The sequence below is a fragment of the Gallinula chloropus genome (genome assembly GCF_964237585.1).
Source record: "Gallinula chloropus genome assembly, chromosome: 1".
Classification (NCBI taxonomy): Eukaryota; Metazoa; Chordata; class Aves; order Gruiformes; family Rallidae; genus Gallinula; species Gallinula chloropus.
The window spans coordinates 23300495-23316244 of record NC_140085.1 but is presented as its reverse complement, the minus strand read 5'-3'; the positions used below and the strand labels follow the sequence as shown (position 1 = coordinate 23316244).

Here is a 15750-nt window from a genome sequence, read left to right as displayed (position 1 = left end):
TCTGACCTTGCTTAATATATCTAGGCCCCAGATTACACCCCCCTGCTCCCCAGTCACTACTCTTTATTTTTGTTTGCTCTTGCAAAGCACAGTGTCTCACAGGGAAAGGGAAAAAAAAGTCTGAATTTATTAGCCAAATAGCTCTAGTGTCTAAGGAAGGGACTGTGAGACGAGTCAGTACGCTGCAGCCGTATCATCTAGCATTTTATTGCTCAGTTTCTTAAAACCAAAGATTGCTGGTGGATGCAGCTGGCATATGTCACCACAATGTTAAAAATACAAAGAATTCTTATTATAAAAGTACTTACTTGTCCTACAGCTGCCATCTCTGGCAACTTGAAGTTTAAGATACCAAACCACAGAAGAACTGTGTGCAACTAACATGCCGCCTTCGTCGACTACTGATGTTTGCGTGTCAGTGGTACTTAGAACAAGAAATGGAGGCGGTGCATTACATCCACTACTTAATTACAGAAGGTGTGAGCGTGGTCCCCACGAAGGTCAGAGTAGGCACTTAGATTGGTTCTGTAAAAGCTTATTCTAGATGCAGTATAAAAATAGATTATGTCATTAGGAAAAACTTAGTGTTTACCAAACTATTCTGTAAATAGGCTAGCTCAAAAGATAAACCTTGTTACGCTTAAACTAGACTAAAAATAACTTCATCTGACAGGAAAGTAAATAGTGCATTTTAAACCTTCATTCGGCTGCACGCTCTCATGCAAACTATGACAGTCGACTATGGTAGGAGATGTGAGGCCTGGTCTCTGTTCAGGAGCTGACAGCTTATGGTCTGCGCTGATTTCAGTGGAACGGCAGGCTCCTGGCCGCGTCAGGCCAAAGCAGTGACTGACATCAACTCTTAGCGCCGACAGCTGTGCTCTCCTAACTGCAGCCAGGGCCCAACGCCAAACCCTTCCCCGAGATTGTCAGCTGCCGCCAGGCGCTGCCACGCTGCACAGTTGCAGATGCAAAAAGCCTCAATGGATGAGTCTGGCTGTTGTTCCAGGGTAAAGCCAGCGGCAACGCCACTGCGATGCGCCACGCTGGCTTGAGCAGGAGGACAGAAGGTGCCTGCGTGTGCGCCGGCGACCGAAAGCCAGAGTCTGAGAAACGCCTCCCTGCTGTCCCTGCTCCCGCCCAGGCTGCAGGCAAGGTCGAGGGGTTTGTTTATGCTTCTGATTCCTCCCCTTCTTCGTGTGCAGTTCCATCCTCTGCAGACTCATCGTTCAGAAGCATAAACTTGCCATCGTTTGTTAACGGCACCGACTTCATCAGCTGAGCCAACACCTCTGGGTCCTGAAGGAAAACAGGGAGTTGAGCAAGCTGCAGCAGCCTGTCAGAGGAGCACACGCTTCCCCCGCTACTTCTTGTTAGGGGCCAGCAGCTTTCCTCTAAAGGTTTGAATAATTCTGGCACTAGGAGTTTGGAACGAAGAATCCCTTTTGGTTCAGTAAAGGCACCCCTTCGGTACACACAGGGTGGGGAATAATTTGTTTGGAGTCTTTATTTTGCTGTTCTTACCTGGCATTGATACAATTATCGAAAAACAAGGAGAAAATAACTAACTTGTTCTGAAATCACACAGAATCACTAGGCTGGAAAAGACCTTTGAAATGATGAATCCAACCATACCTGTCCTCTACTACCCTGAGCACCTCATCTACCTGTCTTTTAAATACAGCCGATGATGTATTTATGTATTATATGTATTCAGCCTTTTGGTAAAGAACTTTTTCCTATCTTAACCTGCCCTGGTGCAGTTTGAGGCCATTCCCCCGCATCCTATCACTTGTCCCTTGGAAATCGTAGCAGCAAAAGTACACAGCAACTACTAATGTGTGTCACATCTTTCTTTATCAGCAGTGGGCTGTGCAGCTTTGCCATTCATCTCAAGTGTAAAAACTTTGTGGTTTTCCTCCCTAAAGGAGGAACAGGTTTGAGCTCCTACAAGTTGAACAGCAACAGGTGTGATTTACGCTTCACCCAGAGGAGCCTGGTTTATTTCAGAACTGCTTGCAGCTTCCTGCCAAATGCAAACCACAGGATTTGTATCTCCTGAATTTGATGGTGTGACACGTTTTGCCTCAAATCAAGCTACTGCAAAGCCAAACTGGGTCCTTTCGTACAAACTACCCAGGGGCTGTGGTGTTTCTCTCATGTGCCAGAGGTACCTGAGCAGTGCAACCCAAGCAGAGCAGGATGCCTCACACACAGGCATGGAGATGAAGCCAACTTACCTTCTGTGCCTCAATGATTTCTTTTCCCAAGCCAATGGCGTAACAAATCTAAAAGAAAATAAAAAACAAATACCAAGTTTGGGGCTTTGCTGCTTAACTGGGACTAAAGCACAGAAGCGGCGATGCGAACGTAAGCCTTAAGAATGGGCATAGAGCAGAGGCAGAACAATTCACCACACTAACCACAGAAAAATAAAACTTGCTCAGGTTCTTCTTCAAAGCTCACTCAGGCTGCTACATCTTACATCCAAACCTGGAGGAGCTCCTTCCAGTGCATGTATGAGAGGTTCTGGTTTTAAGACACAAATGCTCCTCTTATTTTTAATAGCCGGTTATTGTCACGGGCAGGAAGGAGCCGGTGGCGTTAAGGCAGCACGGCGCTCTCGTCTCCAAGAGCTTTACAGCAGAGCCGACAGTGTGTCTGTTGGTGCTGGTGCTAGAGGCACATGCTGTCCCCCACACCCCTCCCTGCTTGTTGTACATGCTGCTGCCTCACCTATGAATCTGGCCCTTCGCTAGACAAACCGCTGAGGGCTTGTGCATTACGCCACAGTTTTTTGGCAAGGAATCGAGCTGCTCTTGCTTCTCCAGCAGTGCTCACTTCTCCAGCAGTGCTTTCCCTCTGCGCAGCCAAGAAGCCTGAGCCCTGTTTTCTACATAAAAGGATTTCATTGAGTGTTACACAAACCTTTTCCCCTTCCGTGTTGCTCTCGAAAACATAGGCGCTCATGGATTCTTCTCCCAGAGCCTCGCTGAGATGGACCACAAAGCCAATCAGCCGCTTGTTATCCTGATGAGCAGCAAACTGGGTCACAGTGGGAAGTTCAAACTGGAAAAGTATCATAAAGAATTTGTGGGGTTATTTTAACCAGCATTTGATTGGTGCAGCCAAGAGCTCAAGGTTCACGTCACCAAGTATTCAGCGCTGTGGCAGAAAACCAAATTTGAAACAAAAGTTACTCACACTTGTTCGCGTAACTTGGGTCTGAGGATCTATTAACCTGCAATGCACAGAGACAAAGAAAAAGTAAATTATTTTAGAGTGATTCTTAGTAAGTGCCAGGTGCTTTATAACAGTGAGGTGACCGCTACACCCCTTGCACAGGTGAGGAACATGCACAGAATCCAGAGCTTTGTCAGTGGTTTCAAGTTGGGTGATGGCAGGCTCTAGACCCTGACTCTAGGCTGCCTGACATGTCTAGGTCATAGTATCCTTCCAAGTCACTAACTCAGTGAGTATCTTTTGTGTGTGGGCTAACACACTACCTTGCGTACAGACATAAAGACACACCAGCTAAAGCGAATCGCTTCTATCACATACGCTGCAGCGACAGCACTGACAGCGGGGCGGCGATGGCTCCCTGGCTGCTACTCTGCAGAGGGAAAGACTCTTCCAAGGCAGGTTTTCTGCATTTTGCTTTCCGTGTCTCTGCAGGGACTTCTAGCCCCACTGCATCCTCCAAATTCTGGTAGGATGTTCTTACAACTTGGTCAGGGGATGATTTGTAGATACTACAAACTAAGCAGAGAGATGTTTTTACTAAGTAAAGTGAACCTCAGCAGCATGCTCCCTCAAAGGCTATACTTCTTGGAAAAACAAAAACTAAAACTACTGTACTAATCACAGGTTTTAGGAGGAGCACAGAATGGTGAAGAGTTTAAGATTTTAGGTACCTCAGGTTCTTGCTGGTGACCATGAGATGGGATTCAGTCATACGGAAGATGTTGTGAATGGCACGAGCAGCTAACACTTGTCTCATCGCTTCATAGATCACCTCACTCGTGCTGTCTGACTGAACAGCCATAGATCCTAAAAACCGAACTACGAACATCTGCTGCAAGAGTGAATCTGGAAGACAAAAGGTGTGACTTCCTTCACGGTGCTGCTCCCATTTTCCAGTACCCCAAGGGATCGATGAGGTTATATTTTTACACAAACAGTAAACTTGCAGGTGGTGGCTGGGGCTGGAGACTTCCCGCAATGAGCCAGGCAGCACTCTGACCCAGATTTAACACCACTCCAAGTGGCAGAAAGTAGGAAAAAATGAATAAACAAACTCACGATTGCTTGGAAGCTTTGCAAGACTAACCGGTCCCTTGTGTGGTATTTGGCCAGTAAAATTCACCTGCCTGTCTGGTTATCAGCCACACAAAACCTGTGCACACAAACTGTGAGGTATGTGACCATGCACAAGCCTTGGCTTCTACCAAATTTACTCTTCCCTTTAAACCCTGCATGTGCCTCGCTTCTATGTCCTTCTGACCTTCCATGTAGCTGGTTCAAATGAGGATTTCACTCAATCCTCCCTTGCTTAGCGATCATTGCCACAAGACTCTTGATTTACAGCTGTGCAACTGTTCTGGGACAAAGCCACCATTCCATGGGGCTCCCTTTAGGGCTGGTGGTGGCAGGGTAAAGCGGAGGTCCTGCTGGACGTCACCGCTCAAAGGCCACAACAGCTGCGTCTACACTGCACGTGGCATCACAGAGACAGCTGAGCACCAGCTCGAGCTGAGCTACGCAGATCCACGGTCTGGGATGCAGGGCAGTCACCTAAGCACTGAACTCTGTGAGACCCAGACTGGGCATTTCAAGAGTAGACCTGGGTAAGAAACAGCTACCATGCAGCCTCCAAACTTGAACAGAATTATGGTACAGACCCATCAAATCCTTTCTCAGAAAGCCAGCAGCTACTGAAAATAAAAAAGAAGGAAAGACAAAAAACCAAGCAGAACAGATCTTTTTGCCTTCAAACATTTGAAACCTAATCTGGAATACAGCCTGGACTGTCAAGCAAACAGCAGTTCGTTTTTGCAGGCAGTGAGGTTTAAAAAACTGGCTTCTGAGAGGCCTCTTACTGCTGCTCCATGGTGTCAGGTGCTCTGTAAGGCACTGGATGGCTGATGGCTGAATTAGGCCTAAAATCATGACTAATTTTATCTGGGAAAATGAAACACTGACCTTCTTCCTCATCTTTGCCGCTGTCTTCAGACTCCCCGAATGGGTTTGCACGCCTACAGGAAAAAAAACACCAAAAGCTCTTAATTAGAGATTCGGGTCACCACGCACACAAGCGCCACAGTATCTCATTTCCTCCCCCGAAATCACACTGTGGAAGTGACTGATCACTGCCTCCAGCCATACCTGCCCCCTCTGTTCTGGTCCAGGAATTCTGTGGCAGGCAGTACGATATCAAATTGAATCGGTGTTCCGGGAGCAATGAGTTGCGGGGAGTCTTGACTGCCAGCTGATTCACTGGGAACTATTTTATCATTTTCCATATTCCTTACATTCTGGCTAAAGTGAAAATGGAGAAAAGAAAAACTTTCAATGGACGACACCCTCCCTCTGCTTTGGAAGGGAGACAAGATCAGGCAAAAATCCCAAGTGGGATTGAACCAATAGAGAGAAACAGCAATATTTTCCTATTTACCTGTCACTGAGGACACTAATTAAAATGTGGCTTACACTTTGTACCTAAAATTGTGTAGGGACAAAGTAAACACTGGAATATTAAGATAACTTCAAGCAGCGAGTTCCTGTTTGCCTCCCCGCCCTCCAGTGCCAACACTTCCTGCTGCACTGGCAGCTCAACAGCAGAGACCTGGACTTGCTTCTGAATGGGTAGATGGAAATCCTGACATCTTTATAAGAACTTCCCTGGCCACAGGCTTGTTGCAATGTGGTAGTTAAGAAGTGTTATGCAATGGGTCAGATTTCTTCCTGCAGCTTTTCTCAAAGAGAATGAAATGCTGCATTTCCCACAGGGACCCAAGTTGTAACCATACACGTCACTATGTATGGTACGCTGGGTTTACTAGCGGCATCTCCTGTTTCTAGAATACTGTCTGGTGGCAGAGAGATGTAAAAGAAGCCCATGGGAGATTAGTTTTCAATGAAATAGCTATTTCCTTTGCCCAGTGACATAGACAGCAATGCTCTTCTCTTTGCAGATCTGTACTCTAGGTGAAACTGTTGCACTGTGAATGAAATTAAAAAGGAGTTGATTGGCATTCCCCGTGGCCACTGGGAGTCTTTGCAGAAAAAGTGGAAATTTCTAGAAGTGTCTGCATAAGAATTTACAATTTTCTGACAAAACTTGCAGCAAAGCCTCAAAGGCAGCAGGACACAAACTTGCCCTGTTTTACTTATTACGTTGCTGCTGAAAGAAGGATTTTGGTCCAGAAGTGGGCTTGAAAGCCAACTCTGAGGAATTCCCACCAGGCAGGAGGCCAGTGTCATGCAGACACAAAGAAATGTCAGATGAAATACCTATCTGAATATAAATATATCCTAGAGCATTATTAACAGTTCTTCAGGGAGGGGAGTTTTATCGATTGACCTGAATGAGCACAAGAGAACAACCGTCATCATTCCGACAGCTGTGTGAGGGATATTCCTGTGACAGGTGGAAATGAACCGCTTGAGGTAACACACATGAGCATTTTGGAGTAGCATGCAAGAATAGAGTTGCTGCACTGTCTCCCAGGGACTCCGTGAAGTGATCCACAACACAAGCCATTCCCTTACAGCAAAGCACTCACAAATAAAGCCTTGTGCTTGTCTCTGAAGAAACAGCAATTCCCAGCGGCAGCCACAAGGAGCTGCAAAGCTGCAAGGTGGGGCAATGAGCACCACCCTCAACACTGGCATCTCTTAGGGATTTCAGCAGGAAACTCCAGAGGCAGAGGAATTTAGTGGAGCACACTGGCCTGCAAAGCCAGGGCCTGCAAAGCCAGGGCCTAGACGGGGCTTTCTCCTGTGTGGCTGTTGCCCCTCCAAAAGAACATGACTGAGCACTCAGCCTCTGACCCGTGCGACGAGAGTGTACCTGGGGTGGTGAGCTTCATGTTTCTTCCCAAAGCTGGTGATGGGAGTCACTGCTTGAAGGGCTGTCTGATTTAACTTAATGGCAGCTGCCTATGAAAAGAAGACCCAACAGCTCTTTAAGCTACAGACGTTACATTGCCATGTAAGGAACAGCAGGAAAGCATGTTGGAAGGAACGGACTGAAAGACAGAAACAAGGTCCCACCTCTGGATTGTCAGTCAGATAGATCTGTCTGGAGATGTTGTTGATGGCACAAATCCACTGGAAGAGAAAAATGAAACTGAACTCTTCCAGCTCACTTGTATACAAGAATAACAACATTAAGAAAATATGTTTACCTCTTCATATTCTTTCTTGCTTTCTGCCTGAAGGGTTATACCCCTAAAACATAAACACAGTGTATCAGTGCTAGCAGGGCACACCAAGACCGTCAGACTCCAGTGTCCTACCAACATCACCAAGCTTTGTGTCTATTAACCATCAAAGGAACAAATCTCAGGAAGAAGCTGCAGCTAAAGGATACCACGTGTGCTGTTCAGGCAGTTGTGGGGGAGGACGGGAAGGAACATGCTTTTAATTTGGAAACACCCTTCTGGAAACCCAGAAAGGCTTACTATTATAGCTAGCGTGTTTTACATGAAAAAGCATCTGAAAGGGTAGGTGTGACTGGCTGTCCTCAAATAAAACCTGTCTCATACGCTTTGCCTGTAGGAGTAGTGATCTGAAAGCAGTATCTCCTATCTTCGCAGTCCACAGCCATAACAGAGCAGTTGTCCAGGTCCTGAATCAATCCTCCAGCTACTGCTCCCCTCGGCTGACACATCAAGTTGCCACCTTGAGTGAAGAAATACAGTCTTTCCCACGTTGTAGTCACCAGACCTGTTTTACTGAAGGGAAGATGCAGTGATAAAGGCTCATCACTATTTAGAAATGGCTCCAAACACACATGAAACTGCACTGATGCTAATCTGAACTTTGTGTTCAGCCCTGGAACTTTCTTAAGGAGTCTCTGTTAAGAAATAAAAGCTGCATGAATTCCTAGCAGAGACTAATCCTTAATGAAAGCTGAAGAATCAAATTATTTCCAAACATCCCAAGTTAAAAATATTCTCCATTGTATTTACTACTTAAGGAATAAAATAAATGCTGGTATTGAGTAACTGATACGAAATACTATGTAGGCGAAGAGCAGTGTCAGCAATTTCAGCACAGAGTCATCATTAAAATGAAGTATCTTCTGCCAGTAGTATCTCAGAGTCCATGCACTCCCTAGCTATGGAGGACTACTGCACTGCAATCCAGCTCTTACAACGCTGCGAGAAATTAATAAACGTGCAATGCTCACAAAAAATACAATTATATTTAAAATTACTAGTCAAACAGAAATAAACTGGTATTTAATCAGTTACATGAGCAGGGTTACACTGTGTGCCACCAGTAACAGAGCTCCTGCAGAAGTTGATGGAAGGTTTTATTTGGGAAACCTGCAGAGGTAACTACGTATGGTATACATTCCAAGTAACACACTTACACTCTCCATAATGCTTTCATTTATGTAAAGGAGGTAATTTATGAAAACTTGTCTTAATTCCAGATATAGGAGTATATTTTTGTAAAAACTATGTTTTCTTTACCCTGAAGAGCTTGGAACCATCTGAACGCAGCCCCACTAGTTACTAATTTTTAGCCACCTGAATGCAGGAAATCATCCCCATAGGGGAATGCCAACAGAAGTGAGCTGCTGTTTTCAGGAAAGCAGTCTCAAACACTGCTAAATTTAGTTCAAACTTCTAAAGCACATTTTCAAAGATGACAGAGGTACTGAGGAGCTGAAGAGTACAGCTACCACAGTGATTTGGGAGCCTCAAACATCATTACCTGAGAAGCCATTATGACCTACAAAAATTAAAAACTAGCAACTAGCCAGCGATTAAACAGAAGAGTGGGTAGCAACAGCTTTCTTACTTTCTAAGATTAAGGTAGCCAGCCTTCTGGATGAGATTTCTGTTGATAACAGGTGAAGTTACATCAGAATCCGGGGTGTAAACAGATTCGTTAACCGCCATTAAGTCCTGCTGGGATACCCTCATTTTTTCAGCTTCGGCGTCCAACTCTCCCTGAATGCTGGAAAAAACCCCAAATAAACAGAGATGAATTTACACTGCTGAACATGTACAGATGTTGCTTTAGAACAGCGGCACAGTTCAAAGGAGGCTCCACTCGAGTATCTCCTGGCTTTTGCAGAACTTTGATTCCTGCAATGGTTTAACACACAGAAATTCCCACCCTAAGGCCACCTGTGAACTGGTCTCAGATTTTCAACAGTAAGTTTTCCCTGAATTCAGAGCAATGTAATAAAACCTTTAGCTCAAGCCTCATTTTAGCTTTAGTTTTTGTTTATAATACCGTCTTTCTCTTTGGTGCGATTCTGGAAATATCCCTGGTGCAGGCTGGGAAAGCTGAGCTTTTCCTGAATGTGTCAGTGCAGGTTTCTGAAAGTGGTACCTGTGAAAGGGCACCTGAGTTCAACATTTCTTTCAGAAAGCAAGCAGTAATTCATCACAGAAGCACCACTGCAGTGCTGAACATCTCTGTTCTCGTAATATTCCTGTAAGACTCACTTGGCATAAAGGGGGAAGCACAGCAGCCATTTTACTGGAACAAGCAGAGAGGTCAGAGTAACATGGTATGCCAGTGAAATACCAGCTTCATGCTTTTTCACCTCTACTGTCCGACAGTCACTGGGAGCCTCTTAATTTTACAGAGGTTCCCAAAGACCTCTGAGAGTCCCCTCACACCAATAAACCTGCCCAGTTTCCATCCACCTTAGTAAGGCTGTTTGGCCTGCAGACTTCGCCCACAGCAATGCAATGGGCATGGTCAGAAAGTAACCAAATGTGGGCCATTCTGAAAATATGGAATAATTAATATAATCATTTAACAAAAAACCTATTAGGGAAACTACACATAAAAGTGCTTGTATCTCCCTGTCAGCTGGTGCTGACATTTGGCACAGTGCTCTATTTGATGCATCTGCAGTCAAGGAAGTAGAAAAAATGTTTAGACCATCTGTTTGCACTGCCCTCCTGTGAAGCTGAGGTCCGGCTCCATGCCAGGGAACTGAGGTCCTGAGGGAGCTGGCTGATGTCCCTGGCAGGGCTGGTCTCTACCATCTTTCTGAAGTTCACTGCAGCCAGGAAAAACTCGTGGGGTGGGAACAGCAGGACAAGTGATCCATGTAGTCCACTATCCTCCCTCTGACAGTAGCTAAAGGCAAGAACATAGAACTCTTCTCCCATTTTCCTCACCAGTTTTTTGTAGATGCTGGTGTTATCCTGTAGCTGTTGAAGTAGCCTAGAGACATGGTGCTGCATTTGAAGTCAGCACTAAGCAGTACCTGGCTGGCCAGATGAAGTCTCATTCTTGCATCATGCTGTTAGTCTGTTTCATGTTAGCTTCTTCCCAGATTTTCTGCATCTTTAGAAAGCTGAGACTTCCTAAGCTCCCACGTCACCTCAAAATGAGACCAGCTGTGTGCATGTTACCTCCTGGCCAAGTCATGAGAGGCTGAGTTACACAGGCTGAGCAACATAATCAGATCTGAATTAAATTAGACCATATTTTGCAAGCTAGCACCTTTGAACATTATTGTTTATGGTGAAAATAATGCTTAAATTCTGAAATAAAAAGGAACAGTGTGGTCAGTTTTTACATGAGTGCTACCTCAACACATCTTTTGATCAGTCATTTTTGCTGCACCACAAATTGCTTCCAACAAAACTTCCCTGGCACTTTCATGGTTCCCAAGATGGACTCCTCTTCCTAAGACATGTTTCCCCTATCCCCAAGACAGAAAGGAGAGAAACAGCTTTCAATTCTGAAGTTTCGTGCATTTATGGCAATTAGGCCAATTGGTTAATGAGAATATTTTAGTGATCTGTCTTCTCTGATATGTTTGTACACTCTTAGCAACATTCTCTGTAGAAACAAAAATCTTTTTAAATATGAAGAATCGCAATCAGCTTAAATAGAACCATAAAAATCACTTTGGTAGGAAAAGTCCCTTAAGATCATCAATAGATGAAAGACTACATCACTGCTGAAATTCTGTAGCTGCACAATGGATCTCATCCTCTTGTTGTTTCAAGAAAACAAGTCTGACAAATAAAAAGCTTTCAGCTTGATAAGCAAGCAGATCTGACACACTGAGGCCCTGTGATCCCCAGCACTAAAGAAGGAAAGGAGTGGGCAGTATGGTTTTCAGTGGCTGTGTGATCTTACATCATGAAACTGTGTCCTGTGTTAGTAACTGTTAAGCTTCTCAGTGTCATTCACAATTTTGCAAGGCTCTCTTGTTTTTCCCAAAGACGTCACGCTGCTGTGCTAGTTTCAAGCTTTTCTGTGTGACACGCTCGAAACCCCAAAAAACAGACTCAGCAGAACAACTGAGCAGCCTATTTCTGCTCCAGAATTCAAATCCATCATACTTTGAAAAAACAAGGGCTTATTCTACAGTAGGGACCCAGCGGCAGGATCCTCACTGTGCCTGTCAGACACAGGCCAAGTGCTCCAGCCTTGCTAAATAAAGGGCACTAGTCCAAGGGAGCTTAAAATCTGTCCCCCAGTCTGTACAAATGCTGTGTAGCCTGTAGAGGGTTTACTGAAGAAGCGAGTGTGCAAACATATATACATAAGTGCAAAGGTACTGGAAGTAAGGAATCATTTAGTAAAAGAATCTACTCTACAGGGCCATTACTTGTAACAGTGTTCTCAAATTACCAAGTATGCATTATTTAAAATGCCACCGGTGTCAGAATAGCGAATGATTTGGCTGCAGGCTGGTATGGAACGTAGGAAGCAATAAACTGAAGGACTCAGTCTAATGTTTCAGCTGATTTAATTTAAATGATTAATGTTCTCTCTAATATGATTACATTTTAAATGTAAAGTTTACATTTACTAGGACTTAAAGAAAATGTCAATCTTCACTACAGGTAGAGGACAGGGGCAGGGAGAGCGTAAGAAAAATTAATCACCAAGGTGAGACAGTTTATTGAAATAAGGACTTAGCCACAGCAAGTTGAATGAACTCAGAGGACAAATACAGCCTGTGCTGGATACAATGAACACATTCTCTAGGGTGAGAAGTTTTGTTTGCATTGTGCTGTATAGCTACAACTTCAAACACAACAGACCCTAACTCCTTATTTGGGAAGTTAATGTGGTATTGCCAAGGCGTTACCACAGAAGACCCAGCAAGAATAAAAACCTCTAATTGAAAATGCACTTGAGCTCGGTTTTATTAATTCTGTTAACCCATTTCAAGCCCAAATTCCATTCTTTGTGTCCCTGAAGAGACACAAGGGTGTAAGAAAGTATGTGAAGACTTTGCAGTATGTAGTTCCTGACTGTAAAAATATTCTCTGCAGTGCACTGACAGCATTTTCCTCTACATGTCCAAACATACATCCTTTCCACCTGCTGCTTTAAGAAAATACACCCAACAATGCAATACAGACATGGCAGGAGTCTCATGAGAAAGAAACAGAGGCACTCTCTTACATGGTATTGCTCTGAAATTCAAAGGAACCAAAAGTATTGTGTTACCTCTGAACCATGTCTGAAACAGATGACAAAAACCCGTCCATCCTTTTGGAAAACATCTCTGCTCCTTTCTTAAAAAAGTTGATCTGAAAAATACAAAACAAACGGACACTGTAAGTCACATCGGTCTTGGCAGATAAACAACTGATTGTGGGGACTGTGTTAAGAGCAATCCCATCGTGACTGATACTTTGGGCTGGTGATCAAACACATGGGTCAAAAGAGCTGCTTTGCTCTTTTTTAATTTCTCACTTTTGCACCTTCCCACCCCTTCACACACACTCAGCTACAGGCTGCTGACAGCTAAATTCCCAACGAATGCGCTACATGACTAGAACTAGGGAACATGAGCCTTCTCCCATACTAGCACTGTGCAGAATGGGGTCTAGTGGACTTAGAAGCCAATGCACACCCTGCCACCAGATCAAAAGGAACAGAGCATAAATTGCCCATTAGATTTAGAAGCCTAACCTGGGCTACCAACTCCAACCCGGGAATTTTCTAACTGCCACAGCCAAGTCAGTTGGAAAAGTGAGGCAGCGTAGCTGTGCTAGCAGAAGCCTCCAGGGCAATCAAACTAGAGATCTACTGCAGATTTCACCCCCCTGAAGGAACTAAAAAACCTGCTAAGGCCAAAGTGCTCATTTTGTGACACAAGATGAATGCACTTAGCCAGTACAGCTCAGCAGGTATGTGACAGCAGCGGTGTGCTCAGCGCAGATGTGACCTTGGATTACCTACTGTGGGGCACACCGACATCGTTAGGACCTACTGGCAACTGCCTGAAACATGAACATGGCTAGCACATGCGTGCAATTAATTAGCTTTAAAAAAGATAATAAAATCAGGGAAATATTCTGGAAAGAGATGTAAAAGAAAATTATTGGCTGTTAAGCAATTTATTAGCTATTTAATCTGATTTTACTAGTAATTCTACTCCTTTTCCCTAACTTTGGGATGTGGGATTCCTCTTGCCTGTAACTCAAAATTTTTGCTATCACACTATTGACCACAGACTCTCTTTACAGACAAAGGAGAGAAAGCATGGTCTCTTAAAGAATGGTTTGTTTATGCTATTTCAGAAGCCTGTCTCAAAAGGAAGAGTTCTAAATTCCACGGATGATTAATGAGACTGACACGCCTAGCTTAGATGTTGATGTCAGTTTTCAGTCAAAACCCCGTATCAGTCACTGCTTCTTCCAGAAATTCCTTACAGCCTGCTCATTTGTTGGAAATGTGAAATATAAGACACACTTTGAGCAATTAATAAAGAAAATATATACATGGGCTGAAGGACAAAGTATTCAAAGTATTTAAGTATCAGCATGAACTGGCTACTGGCTACTCGGTCTTTCCCATGACAACCTAAAACTTTCCTGTGCATGCACTGAGAGATGGCAGATTTGCCTGGTAAAAGACAAGGAAATAAAGTTCTGTTTGGCTTCGATAAAGGAAACCATTGAAGTTCTTTCACATAGTGTAATCACAGCAAGGAAGCAGCATGATCTTCTGTGGTGGGGGAAGCGACTGAAGTCTTATTTATTACCTATTTTATATGGGGCACATGCTCTGCAAAAGACACAGGGCAATGGAGATGGAGATCCACACTACAGAGCACTGCACCCATTTCTCCTGTTTTCATACCCCAATTCTCATCTTCCCAATGCTTCTTTTCATCAACGTTGAAGCACAACAGACCCTAAAAATCAGTGTCAGTAAGAATCAAGTGCTGTGAACATACTAGTTTGTTGATCCTCCTGACATCCTGGAGAGTCAGATTATCAGTATCACTACCACACTTTAAAGACTTGAGAAACACTCTATCAAATTGCTGGCAGAATAAAGACCAGAAAGAGGATTTGCCAGCCTTATGCTCAATCCACTCTACTGTTCTGTCCTTCCAGTTCTCCAGTGCTGCTCTGTTCCCTGTCCTGTACACTCCTCATCAGTATGCTGAACATTATGTGCCAGGAAGGAAACTGCTACATAGGAGAGAGAGTTTGTGCAGACTAGAGTAAACAGTGGGAGTAAATGCTGTTGCATTGACAGCTTAGCCAGTAAAGAACTAACCCTGGGCTGATTTTTACATACACGTGTACTCATTTTTTTTTTCATTAGTATCTTTTCTGACCACCTAAACATTCAACTACCTGCCACAGGAAAAATCAGTTGTTATAATCAAGGGAAGCTGAATAGAAGTTCCCCCCAACCCTGGTTATTGTATGTCAGTTCTCAGAAAAAAAAACAACCAAACCAATCCAGAGCTACAACATTTACTTTTCCCAGGGATATGTCCAAGTGATACCAAGACTTTACTGTCCATACCTGTCCTCGGGTATATCCTAGCATAGGTTCCATCATTGCCACTCTCTTCCTGTACTGCAGAGCATTCAGTGCACAGTAATACTGCAGAGATGAAAGGTGTTGCTTTCTCCTTGCATTTGCCACTTCTTTTGCCACTTCTGCCTTCAGCTGAATAAAAATTGATAGAGGTTGACAAAGTGCTACTGTGCATGTGGATATACTCTCATTACAGAACTTCTCCACATTAAAATGAAGGATGACAAACTAAGAAAGCAAATCCAACCCCCAAAGCAAGTACTTCAAGCCCTTCTCTAGCAAGATACTTAAGTATCTGGGGAGCCCCTGTGATTATAAGCTACATAACTACCACAACTAACATTTTTGATCTGATCTCTGGGCATGAAATTAATTTGCAGCTGAGATCACAACACAAGCCTGCAAGTGCAGAATTCAGAGATAAGTAATTCACAAGATGCTGTATCACATTCTGTAATGCATTTTGTTTAAAGGATTATCCTGGTGAGCTGGTGGACTCTTATGATAGGGCCAATCACACACTTTTCTGGCATACAGGGATATATTTTGGAATAGTGGTCCAGTGGGCAAAGAAGAAGGAATGTAAAACAATCCCAGCAAGGGAGCTGTGAGTGCTCTGAGTGGAATGCCAACCAATACAGAGAAATTTAGCAGGAAGGTAAATGCAAAAAACTGGAACATTTTACCAACAGCAGACACACAGCTTCATGGCAGTTCCCAATGGGCTGTACCCAG

The 15750-nt window shown here is 44.0% G+C and overlaps 1 protein-coding gene across 1 annotated transcript in view; it reads right to left on the bottom strand.

The window, feature by feature from the left end:
* Positions 1–191: 191 nt before the first annotated feature.
* Positions 192–15750, bottom strand: part of APPL2 (adaptor protein, phosphotyrosine interacting with PH domain and leucine zipper 2) — a 35969-nt gene continuing 20410 nt past the window's right edge. The window contains exons 8-21 of the mRNA XM_084278550.1: positions 15001–15147; positions 12679–12761; positions 9037–9195; positions 7770–7958; positions 7410–7452; positions 7276–7332; positions 7073–7161; positions 5386–5538; positions 5203–5255; positions 3915–4089; positions 3205–3241; positions 2929–3069; positions 2241–2288; positions 192–1299 (exon numbers count right to left, since the gene is read on the bottom strand). Coding sequence (XP_084134676.1) covers positions 1171–1299; positions 2241–2288; positions 2929–3069; positions 3205–3241; positions 3915–4089; positions 5203–5255; positions 5386–5538; positions 7073–7161; positions 7276–7332; positions 7410–7452; positions 7770–7958; positions 9037–9195; positions 12679–12761; positions 15001–15147 — 1503 coding nt within the window. The 3' untranslated portion in view covers positions 192–1170. The remainder of the gene's footprint in view (positions 1300–2240; positions 2289–2928; positions 3070–3204; positions 3242–3914; positions 4090–5202; positions 5256–5385; positions 5539–7072; positions 7162–7275; positions 7333–7409; positions 7453–7769; positions 7959–9036; positions 9196–12678; positions 12762–15000; positions 15148–15750) is intronic.